This window comes from Phaseolus vulgaris, chromosome 9, assembly GCF_000499845.2.
Source record: "Phaseolus vulgaris cultivar G19833 chromosome 9, P. vulgaris v2.0, whole genome shotgun sequence".
Taxonomy (NCBI): domain Eukaryota; kingdom Viridiplantae; phylum Streptophyta; class Magnoliopsida; order Fabales; family Fabaceae; genus Phaseolus; species Phaseolus vulgaris.
The window spans coordinates 16,664,887-16,677,288 of record NC_023751.2 but is presented as its reverse complement, the minus strand read 5'-3'; the positions used below and the strand labels follow the sequence as shown (position 1 = coordinate 16,677,288).

Below are 12,402 nucleotides of genomic sequence, written 5' to 3'. Positions count from 1 at the left end.
TTTGTAGCTGGTGTGGAATATGAATGGCTCCCTCCATTTTGCTCTCATTGTAAGATGATTGGGCACGAGCTTGCTCAGTGCCGGGTGATCCATGACCAGGGTCGTGTTCCTGGGCCTCTACATAAACCTTCTCAGAAGACACCTTCTGATGAACAGGAACAAGGGAGGACCACGATTCCAACCCAACGTAAAGAATATCGGAAAAAAAATCTGCAGACGAAGCTCTTAGAAGGTCCCATGGATAATTTGAGAGTTGATGCTACTAGTGGGGTTAATGTAGGGTCACCCCTGGGGCACCTTGCTGATAAAACAGACGGAGGAGAGGATGATTTTGTAGATATGCCTCCTCTTGAGGATGCTTCAGATCATGATAGATCCTCACCCAAGCAGGGGTTGTCCTCTCCCACTTTGGATTCACTTGTTGTTATTCAAGCTAAGGACTCAGAGTCACACTCAACGATTCTTATTGATGATCATCATGTGGAGGCCTCTGCTCCTGTGATTGTACCATCTCCATTGCGTACTACCTCTCCTCGGAGGGCTAAATCACATGCAGATACTAATCCTAATGTGGAGGTCTCTGCTATTGTGACTGTACCATCTCAGTCGCCTCATACCTCCCCTCGGAAAGCTAAATATATTGGGGATGTTAAAGCAATATCGTTGGTCCTTCAAAATCACTTTTCCTCACTTGATGGTTTGGAAACTACAGATGTGGGAGGTAATTCTCATATTGGAGCGTCAACTATTCCGCCTACCATTGTTGGAATTAATTCTGATCATATTGAAAATCAGGTTGTTTCAAAATTTTGGGCTGACTCTACTGAGATGGAGGAGGATGATAGTGATAATGGGGAAGAAACAGTTCACACTAAAAGAAAACCAGGGAGACCACCTAAGGGGACTGGTAAATCCAGGAAAACTGCTAAGGCAGTTCTCTCTACAACGTCGCAATGAAGGTCTCTTCTTTTTTTTGGAATGTCAGAGGATTGGGAAACCACAAAACTGTGGAGATGTTGCTTAGTTTACTTAACCTACATAAACCTCTCCTGGTTTTTCTTGCTGAACCCATGATGCCGTACACTACTGCTTTTGACGTCCTTTTCAAATCTGTCAATATGCATTTGGTGGCTACGTCTCCTATTGTTAATAAAGTTGCTAAGCTTTGGTGTTTGTCGGTTCCTAATCTTGTCCAAAATTTCTTGGTTAATGATCAATTTATCTCTGTAACTTGTCTTTGGCAGGATAAAAGTTTTAGCTTTGCAGGTGTTTATGGTGCTAACACATACTTGTCTAGACGATTTTTGTGGAGGGATCTTAGTTTCTTCACAGGGCCTTGGTGTATTCTGGGAGATTTTAATGCTGTGCTCTCGGCGGATGACTGTAAAGGGGGAGTGGCTCCTAATCAGGTTTCTTGTAATGAATTCCTGGATTGGATTAATACTAATGATCTTTCTTGTATGCCTTTTACTGGATCTTGTTATACTTGGTGTAACGGAAGGAGAGGGTTGCATAGAATTCACAGAAGACTGGATAGGGCTTTATGTAATGGAGTGTGTCTGGATGAATGGGATTCTTGTACTTATCAAGTTCTTGTTAAAAATTGTTCTGATCATTCCCCTATTCTTGCTAGTCTTGCTAGTAATTCTTTGCGGAAGGTTAGCAATTTTCGTTTCTTTTCTATGTGGCTTCAGGACACTTCGTGTATGAAGCTTATTCATGATTCTTGGGCTAATAAGGTTGTTGGTTGTCCTATGTTTATCTTGCAACATAAGTTAAAAAGGTTGAAACTTGAGCTCCGGGACTGGAATAAAAATTCTTTTGGTAATGTTCACAATGCAGTTCTTCTTAAGCAGGGTATCCTCCTTGGTATTCAAAAAAACTTAGAGACTGCTAGTTTGTCTGATAGTGATGGGCTTCTTTGTCAAGAAAAGATTGCTAAGGAGGAACAAAAAAACTTAGAGACTGCTAGTTTGTCTGATAGTGATGGGCTTCTTTGTCAAGAAAAGATTGCTAAGGAGGAGCTTGATCATGCTCTTCACTGTCAATATTTGTTTTGGAAAGAAAGGGCTAAGATGTTATGGTTCAAGGATGGAGATCGAAATACAGCTTTTTTCCATGCTGTGGTCAAAAGGAGAAATAATTCTAGTGGGATTCATCGTCTACGGATTGATAATGAGGTTACGGAGGATCCTAAAATCATTGAGGATCATATTTTGGACTTTTATAAAAATCTTTATGCTGAGTCTATTTCTAATGTTCTGAATGCTGATAATATGGAAGATTTTATTGGTACTTATATTCCTCCGATGGTTTCCTCTGAGGAAAATATGATGTTGATTAAATGTCCTGATTTTTCTGAAATCAAGAATGCGGTTTTTCATCTTAACGGTAATAGTGCTCCTGGTCCTGATGGTTTTGGTGGTGTTTTCTATCATTCTTGTTGGGAAATTATTGGGACAGATGTTTGTAATGCTGTTCAACAATTTTTTAAACAAAATTGGGTTCTCCCTGGAATGAACAGTAATGTGGTATCTCTTATTCCTAAGATTCAGGGTGCTGATTCCATTAAAGATTACAGGCCAATTGCTGTTGCTAATTTCAAATTTAAAATTATTTCCAAGATACTGGCGGATAGGCTTGCTCTTGTGGCTGCTAGAATCATTTCTCCTAATCAATATGGGTTTGTGCAGGGTAGACAGATTCAGGATTGCATTGGTATTGCTTCTGAGGCTATTAATATGCTTTCTAAAAAGGTTAGAGGAGGTAATGTGGCTTACAAAGTTGATATTCATAAAGCTTTTGACACTCTGAGTTGGAAGTTCTTATTATTAGTTTTGAAACGCTTTGGTTTTCACCCCTCATTTGTTAGTTGGATTAGTACAATTCTTCGTTCAGCTATGCTTTCTATCAGAATAAGTGGTAGTTTGGTGGGTTTTTTTCCCTGCAGTCGAGGTGTAAGACAAGGTGATCCATTGTCTCCTTTACTTTTTTGTCTTGCAGAGGAAGTTCTTAGTAGAGGTATTTCTAAACTTGTGAATGATAAGAAGATTTTAAATATGGCTAGTCCGAAAGGTTATCTCACTCCCTCTCATATTTTGTATGCTGATGACATTTTTATTTTCTGTAGGGGGGATATTAAGTCTCTTCGAAATTTGAGTACTTTTCTTAAAACATATGGTGATTTTTCTGGTCAATATATTAATAACTCTAAAAGTAGTTTCTTCACCATGGATAATTCTCCAAGATTTGTCACCAAAATTCAAAATATTCTTTCTTGTAGTCATGGTTGTTTGCCTTTCAATTATTTAGGAGTGCCTATCTTTGTTGGTGCTCCAAAGTGTCGATTTCTTCAACCTTTGGCTGATAAAGTCAAATTGAAGCTAGCATCTTGGAAAGGTAAATCTCTTAGCATGATGGGTCGGATCCAGCTGGTCAATACAGTGATTACTGGATTTCTAGCTTATAGTTTTAATATGTATAAATGGCCAGTTTCTCTTATTAAGCAAGTTGAGCAGTGGTGCCGGAATTTTATTTGGACTGGTGATATTATGAAAAAAGGTATCGCTACTGTTAATTGGGCGAAAATTTGTTCACCTCTTGAGGATGGAGGCTTGAATATTATTAATCTTCATCATGAAAATAATTCATATCTTCTTAAGCTTGCTTAGAACTTCGCTTATAGCAACAAACCTTGGTCTTTACTCTTGAAAGCCAGAGTTCTTAAATCAAAATACGAGTATAGAATGGTTTATAGATCCTCCTCTCTTTGGCTTGGAATTAAACAATTTTATTCTATCATACTTGATTATACTTCTTGGACTGTTGGTACAAGTTCTTTTATTAATTTCTGGAATGATAAATGGTGTTCTACTACTTCTTTAGCAAATATTGCAGGGTTATCTGATGGGGCTAACATTCCGGATACAGTCTCTCAATTTTGGTCAGGTTATGATTGGAATATTCCTTTATCTTTACAGCAGATGCCGCATTTTTTTAATCATATCATGGTTAGAGAGGAACAAGATATTCCTAATTGGATTCTAGATGAGTCTGGTCGTTTCACTCTTAAATCGGCTAGGACTTTTTTCTTGGAACCAGGAGTTCCAGGTGGTTGGGGTAAGTTCATTTGGTCTTCATCTATTCCACCTTCCAAAACTTTAGTACTCTGGAAAATTTTTCATGGGAGACTTCCTACAGATCTGCATATTCAGAATAAGGGTTTGCATATATGTTCTATGTGTACGCTTTGTGAAAAGCATGAAGAATCTATTCAACATCTATTTTTTGAATGTTCTAATGCATTACATATTTGGAGTTGGGTTCGACAGATTTTTCTTACTTCTCATTTCTCTAATAAGGATGATCTTCTTTCTTTTATTAAGAGTGATGGTAGTCCTTTGGTTAAATTGATTAAACTTGCTGTGACAACCTTTTCTATATGGATGATATGGCGTATGAGGAATTATGCTAGATTTCAGGATAAGATTGAGGTTTCTAAGGCTATTTCGGTAATTAAAGATTTAACTCGTCTAGTGGGAAATTCGTCTAAAGCTTCAATGAAGAATGATATGTTGGATTTCAACGTGATTAAGTTTTTTGGTATTAAGACTCGTAGTGGGAAAGTTCTTCATCCTCTTTCAGTTAGATGAGAATTTCCTTCACCAGGCTGGGTTAAAATTAACACTGATGGGGCTGCTAGGGGGTATCCTGGTCTTGCTACTTGTGGAGGTATTTTTCGTGGGAGTATGGGAGAATTTATTGGTGCTTTTTCAGGGTTTCTTGAAGTTCAAACTGCTTTGATTGCTGAGTTTTATGGAGTTATACATGCTATGGAGGAAGCTCAAAAGATGGGACTTACTAATGTTTGGCTTGAATGTGATTCTGTCTTGGTTTGTGCTGCGTTTACTGCTAGGACTACTGTTCCGTGGATGCTTTGTAATCGATGGAATACTTGTCTTAATTTCTATAGGACAATCAGGTTTAGGGTTACTCATATTTTTCGTGAGGGAAATGCATGTGCTGATAAGTTGGCTAATTTAGGGTTCATTCATAGACAATCATTTCATTGGTATAATAGACTTCCATCTAGTCTGTTCTTAGAATTCTTTATGAATAGGTATAGTCTACCTATGTATCGATTTTGTTAACATGTGGGTTTTGGTCTAGTCCCCCCATATTTTTGTATTTTCTTTCTTTTTCCTTTTTTTAATAATACTTTTTTCATGTGATGGCAGATGATTGTTGTTACTTGAGATGTCAGCCTAGCTGAGATGTCAAGTTGCATAGTGATGCCTAACATGAAAATTTTCATTAAAAAAAAATTATAAACTATTTGATAAACTAAAAAAATATTGGTATCTAAAGTAGTTTCTATTATTAATAGAAATTTATAAAATGGTTTCTTAATTGGTATATAGCCATTAACTACCAATGTTTTAGCTACTTACTACTTTATATTCTAAATTAGTTTCTATTAGTCTTTTAGAGACTAATTTAAAATCTAAAATATTAGTTGTTAAAACTTATATAGCTCTAGTTTATATACAAATTTAGAAATCATATTATAATTTTTTATTAATAGTGACTAATTATTTTGGATCTCTAAATTTAGTTACTATTTAATAATTTTCTTGTATTTTTATAATTTCACTAACTTAATCGTCTGAGTATTGTTAATAGGTGGAACTTCTCTATTTTTATTTTTATTTTTATTTTTATTGTGATCTTCAAGTAACCCTAATCTGCACTAAAAAATGTTCACCTTGGAGACCACTTTCAAATGTTTGACTTTTGAGTTTTGGTGAAAACAAATACAATTATTTATTGAAATATAAATTATTTACATCTTACTTATATTTTTATGAAAATGAAAATGATTTTCCGTACTTAGTATATATTATCATTTCATTTTTTTTTTTGCATTTTTTTCTTACTTTTAATTTTTTAACAAAATATATTTGTATTCAGTTTTCTGATCACTCAATACCTACATATTATGTTTATGAGAAAAATAATCCTATACATAATACTCTTAGAAATAGAATTCCTAGAAATTTAATATCATACTCGTTTTAATTTGTATGCTTACAACCATTTTAAATTTAGTTTATAATATTAGTAATTAATAATTAATAACAATGACCTTTTTTTGACTTTATAATAATTTATTAAAATCAAAGTATTAAATTAAAGCAAAATGTTAGAAGATGTAGGAAGATTGCATAGGATGAAAATCATCATTAAATAAACAAATTTGGTGCCAAGAGAAAGGTAAATAAGTGACGTGTAAGATTCACATTATATAATTTTGTTTTGGATTTCTATATTTAAAGACTTTAAATTCATAATAGTATGCAAGATTTACTCCATTCATTGGATTCAATTAGCGCCAAAATGTATCTCCATCACTACCCAGAAAGTACCGTTACCTTTTTACAATCCAACGGATATAAGCCACTTCAAGCTCCCCCAGAAAATCTCGATCCTCCAATCAAACCTTTCAACTTACTCAATTCAATTTTCAAAATCTCGAGAGGGAGAAATAGCTGGCACTACCATAGTCTTCCTCAGAACTTCCTTTCTCCGGCGACAACACCGTAAATTCCGTTTTCATCTCATCAAATTCCGAAACTCTTCCTCTCTTAAATGATAAATGCCGTTTCACTCCTTTCGCGTGCCTTTTACAATTCATAACGCACGAGAATTTATGGATCCTCAAGCCTCTCCCTTTCCCTTCATCTGATCTTGGCCAAGCCCATTTTCTCACGTTTGTTAAGGCAACTCGAAACGGAGGGTTCAGAATAGTACCATTGGAAATATCGGTTTCTGATCACTGTTCAGAAAAGATGGAACCCAGCGAAACGGCTTCGGATTCAGCTCCGCGAAAATTGGTCAGGCAATTGGATTTCACCCTCGTTCATGAAGATCCTCCGCACCTGAAACTGCCTCCTCCGTCGCCACCGCAGCATTCGCTTCTGCCACCCCCATCGCATTCTCTGTTGCAGTTGCAGTTAAATTTGCAGTCACCGGGGCAACGCCCGTGGTTATATTCCGAGCCGCAGGAGCAACAGCAACAGCCCTGGCTACATTCACCGCGACCGAAGCTAGTTTCGTGGGTTAGTAGATTTCCGCCGGTACAGAAACCTCCCGTTAAGGTGTTGCCAGTGGTGTAAGTATTCTTAAGGATCAAAAGAAAAGAAATAGAAAACGATAGTTTCTTTTTTTTTAATTTGATTAGCCCTGTATCAATGATAAGGAATGCCCGGATCCGGGATCGTCCTAAAGTGTATCGATATAAGAGCGTTGAACTGGATATATGTTTTGAATTTTAGTACTATAAAAATTGTTTTTGGCTGACATAATTATATTAGATGTCCCCAAAAGTAATCATTCTTGAAAATTTCAGGTTTCATGTTTGATCCTTATTTTTGAATAATCTTTATGTTATAGTCACTATACAAAAAAAAAAAAACTATTCATCTTAGTTTCCTAATACATATTTTTTCGTTTCTTACTGTCTAGAAATTGTTCTGACTAAAATGGATTAAAAAACGTATAAGTAAAACATTCATAAAATGAGTTAAAAAATGTACTTCTTGGAAACTAAGAGTACTAAAATGAGTTATTTCCAGGTATAGAAACCAAAACATAGAAGAGATGTAATTAAACCGGAAAGTTATTAAGGTGAGATGGCTACATAAGTACTGGACTAGAGTGTTTTTGGTGGAAAAACGTAAGTAGCAATAAATTTTTTGGAGGACTGGAAGCCTTGAATTCCTTAGTGGACTTGATAAATCATTTCAACAATCTTAAATATTTGTGTCCGAATGCAATGTGGGGTTTTGTTATCATTCTGAGATTGACTATAGTATGCATTTGGGAAAAAAATATCTTAAATTTGCTGCTAAACTTAGAGATACTCGATAAAGCTAAATTAGTTGTAAAGGAAAAAGCTCCAAATATTTGTTCAGTTCATAAGGGGTTAGAAATACTGTTTCATCTTTTTACTCACTCTTAAGTTTTGCCTCACAGGAAGAACTTTTGTACTAATTTGAATTCTGTTATGTTTGTGGACTTATTTGTTTTCTTTCAGGAAGCCAGATTCTCCTAGATCACAACCTCGATTTAATGTGGAATCAAAGGACACGAATCCAAAGAAACAGAAACAATGTAACTGCAAAAATTCTAGATGCCTCAAATTGTAAGTCCTTTGGCTTATCCAAATAAAAAACTTTTATCAAGAATACTTTATTTCATGATCATGCTGTATTTAAACAATCTTGCACCTTTTTTTTCCTGCTTTCCCTCTCTTTAACTGGAAAAAACTAATTTGGCAAATGCTAGGTACTGTGAGTGCTTTGCAGCTGGGATCTATTGTGATGGCTGCAACTGTGTAAATTGTCATAATAATGTGGATAATGAGGCTGCCAGACAGGAGGCAGTTGGAATAACATTGGAACGAAACCCAAATGCTTTCAGACCAAAAATTGCTAGCAGTCCACAAGAACAACGAAATTCCAAGGTTTAAAATTCCTCAAACTCCCTCAACATTCAATTCATAGGTTTTGTGATGATGGTACTTAATTTGGTGCATTTTAATGTCTTTTATGTGAATACAGGAAAATGAAGCTCAAGTTATAGGAAAGCACAATAAAGGATGTCACTGCAAGAAATCTGGTTGCCTTAAGAAGTATTGTGAGTGCTTCCAAGCCAATATCCTCTGCTCTGAAAATTGTAAATGCATGGACTGCAAGAATTTTGAAGGAAGTACTGAAAGAAGAGCAATTTTTCACAGAGAGTATAATCAAGTTCACATCAAACAGGGAACTAGTGATGCCGTAACCGAAGTAGTTGGATCATCTGGCTATAGAAACCATATAACACCCAAGAGGAGAAAAATTCAGGAAATGTTTTCTGGAAAGGCAACTGTGGATCAAACTGTTAACACGACTGCCCAATACCTGCAGGTGCTTTCCTCTTTGCCATTTTGAGTCTTGACAGGATTACTCGGATCTATGTAAATAATAATGTACTTATTCTTTATGCTGTAGGTTCATTATCATTGGATTGAAAAATGAAAATAATATGAATCCCACAATGCAATAACTTTATCTTGTAATTATAGCATCAATCAACAATTCAATCCTTGTTTTATCCCGTGGAAACCTTGATTTCCTTATTGTTTACCTGTTGGTTTAGTGATCAATTTCCTCCATCCTTGGATATCCAAACTTAATGTAATGTTTTTTTACATTATTTTGAATTTTAATCAGGCAATTGATCGTATGGCTTCACCGTCTTCATCTCTGTCAGATTCCTTTGTTTTTGACCAGGTCAACTCAAGAATTTCAGGGTCTTCAAGGTCTATATACTACGTGACTTTTCTAATCATTTTTTGACAAATTTACATATGTTAAACGTATAAGTGTCAATGAATTACAACTAACAATTTATTCATGCTGAAGGTCGGTATTGGCAGATGTCCTCCAGCCACAAAATGTGAAGAATCTCTGTTCACTTTTTGTTATTCTCGCACGTGTAGCTGCAAAGACAAATGCAGGTTTTGAGCAACACATGGATGTTTACTCTATTTATCATTTTTAGAATAATTTGGTTTGTTCTAATGAATGGTGAATGATTTTATATTCCGTAGATTTAAATATGTACTTGTAATTAAGGGGGATACCATAGGGAGAAGTGGTGTTATATTATATGTAATGTTTTATTGGGGACTACAGGGAAATAGTAAGCATAGTAAAGATTTTAAATTACGTTTTAGTATTTGACGCTCAAAGCTTTGAATTTGCAACGTTTGAAGGGAAACTGTTATCGTTTAATAAAATTAATGAGGTTATTTTTAATATTTTAATGAAACTGGTGTTATAGTAATAATACGAGTAAGGAAGGGGGTACTGGTGACAACCTTTAGAGGACCTTCATTCACAGAATACTCTCAGCAAATTTTCATTCTTTGAATTGGTTAGGTTAGGCATTCATGAACACCAGTAATGTGCCTGAAGTCTTTAATTTTTTTTCCATAAACGTAACTAGTGTCATTATGCAGCATATCTTCTGAAATATAGGTTTCAGAGTCAAGGTTATATGTACTGCTCACATTTCTGACGATATTTGTCTTTCTGTGCTGCTCTATAGCTTCCGCTCTTTCCATATTTTCCTGACATTTTATCTGAAACAAAGTTTACATTTTAAATGTTTCCCAACTTTTCAGAAACGAGAGAGAAAATAGATCGAAAAACAAAAGCTGGGAACTTCAAAACTTCCGTTGCTTCATCAGCTAAATCGCCACAAGAAACTAAAGATGTCCGCCAGCCGGTTTGTGATGATCACGTGAATAAAGCTGTGGCAGATGCAGTTGATATTGACAATTATAACAGGCCATTGTCACCAGAAACATTGGCATTGATGTGTGATGAACAGGACAGTATGTTTTTTGGAAATACTTCTGCCGATGGAGCTTCGCATAAAAACATAATTCAAAAGTCATTAAATTCTGATTACGGAGAGCAGGAAAGGCTTATAATGACCAAGCTCTTGGATGTTCTTCGCGAACTCGTTACTCTTGGTAGTATAAAAGGTTAGGATTTAGTGTTGTGGTTTTCTAGTCTTCACTAATACAATTTTGTTTGGCAGAACATATCTGGATTTTTCTGTTAAAATTTACTGGAATATTATATAAATAGTCATTGGGGAAAGTCTCATTTGAATGACATAGCTCAAATATTTTACTAATTTGTTGTGACAGGAATACTAACTCAGCTGACCATGTAGTATATCCATACCTACTTGATGATGCATCTGTACATTGTAGCGATTTGTCTTGCTCAACTTACTTATATGTAAACAACTTGCATCATCATAATCATAAAATTAAGAACGTCAGTCTATAACAGAAAAATGAGAAGACATATTCACCCATAGCATACCCACCTTCTTGCTATGCTTAAGCTTATTATGTAAAGCAAGAGGCTATTCCACGAAGTGTGCAAAGTATCCAAATTACAAAATCCAATTCATAATTATCCAAATCCATATTAGTTTTAGTCTATTTAAATGGATTTATCTTAAATCCAAATCCATATTTTTGGATTTTAAATCTAATCCATTTAATTGGATATGGATTAGATATAGATTGGATACATTTTTGGATTATCCAAATTGCATTTTGGGTTGGATTTTGACTTGGCCCGATCCAGGTTGAGCCAAGACAATTCGAGCTCAGGTTGAGCAAAGTCGCCCCAAGTTCACGTCAAACCGAGTCGTCCGAGCCCAAGTCGAATCAAGTCGGTATGGGCCAAAGTCGACCAAGTCGTTCCGGGCGAAAGTCCAGCCGAGTCAACCCTGGGCCAAGTCGAGCTAAGTGGTCGATATTGAGTTAACCCGAGTCGGCCGGGGTCGATATCGAGCCGAGTTGGCCCAGGCCAATGTCTACTCGAGTCGGTCCATGCCCAAGTCGAGCTGACTCTTTCGAGTCTAATATGGAGTCAAGTGGGCCCGGGTCGATATCCAGATGACTAGGCCAAGGCTGATGTCGAGCCGAGCGGGCACAAGTCGATGTCGAGCCGTCCAAGTCCGAGCCAATGCCGATATTGAGCAGAGTGGGCCCAGGCAGATGTCGAGCCGAGTAGACCCAGACCGATGTCGAGTCATCCGGGCTCGGGACGTTGGCGAGTGTACGGGCTCGGGTCGATGTCGATTTGTCCGGGCCCAGGACGTTGGTGAGTGTTTGGGCTCGGGTCGATGTCGAGTTGTCTGGGCCAAGGCCGATTTTGAGATGAGCGTGCCAAACCCAATATTGAGCAGAGCGGGCCCGGGCTGATATCGAGTCGATCGGGCCCAAGTTGATATCCAGCCGAACGGGCCTGGGCCGATATCAAGTCTAGCGGGCCTGGGCCGATATCGAGCCGAGCGGGCACGGGTTGATGTCAAGTCGAGCAAGCCTGAGCCGATGTCAAGTCGAGCGGGCCTAGGCCAATCGAGCTGAGCAGACCCGGGTCAATGTCGATTCGAGCGGGCCCGAGCCAATGTCGAGTCGTACAGGCCTGGGCCGATATCGAGTCGTACGGGCCCTGACCGATGTCGAGTCTTACGGGCTCGAGCCGATGTTGTGATGTACGGGCCCGACCAATGTCAAGTTGTACGGGCTTGGGCCAATGTCGATCCGAGTCGATGTCGAGCAGGCTTGGGTCGATGTCGATGTCGATGTCGATGTCGATCTGAGCGATCCCAGACCGATGTCGATCCAAGCGGTCCTGGGGCAATGTCGATTCGAGCGGGCCCGAGCTGATGTCGAGTTATATAGGCCTGGGCCGATGTCGAGTTGTACGGTTTCGAGCCCATATCGAGTCGTACGGGCCCGGGTCAATGTCGAGTCGTACAGGT

General features: G+C 37.6%; 1 protein-coding gene across 1 annotated transcript; it reads left to right on the top strand.

Moving 5' to 3' along the window:
• The first annotated feature begins 6,369 nt into the window (after positions 1–6,369).
• LOC137822862 (protein tesmin/TSO1-like CXC 5) lies at positions 6,370–10,949 on the top strand. The gene is made up of 7 exons (XM_068627876.1): positions 6,370–7,171; positions 8,096–8,203; positions 8,347–8,524; positions 8,622–8,969; positions 9,276–9,364; positions 9,468–9,562; positions 10,232–10,949. The coding sequence occupies exons 1-7, from the start codon at positions 6,849–6,851 to the stop codon at positions 10,600–10,602; spliced, it is 1,512 nt and encodes a 503-aa protein (XP_068483977.1). The 5' UTR covers positions 6,370–6,848; the 3' UTR covers positions 10,603–10,949.
• The last annotated feature ends 1,453 nt before the right edge of the window (positions 10,950–12,402 follow it).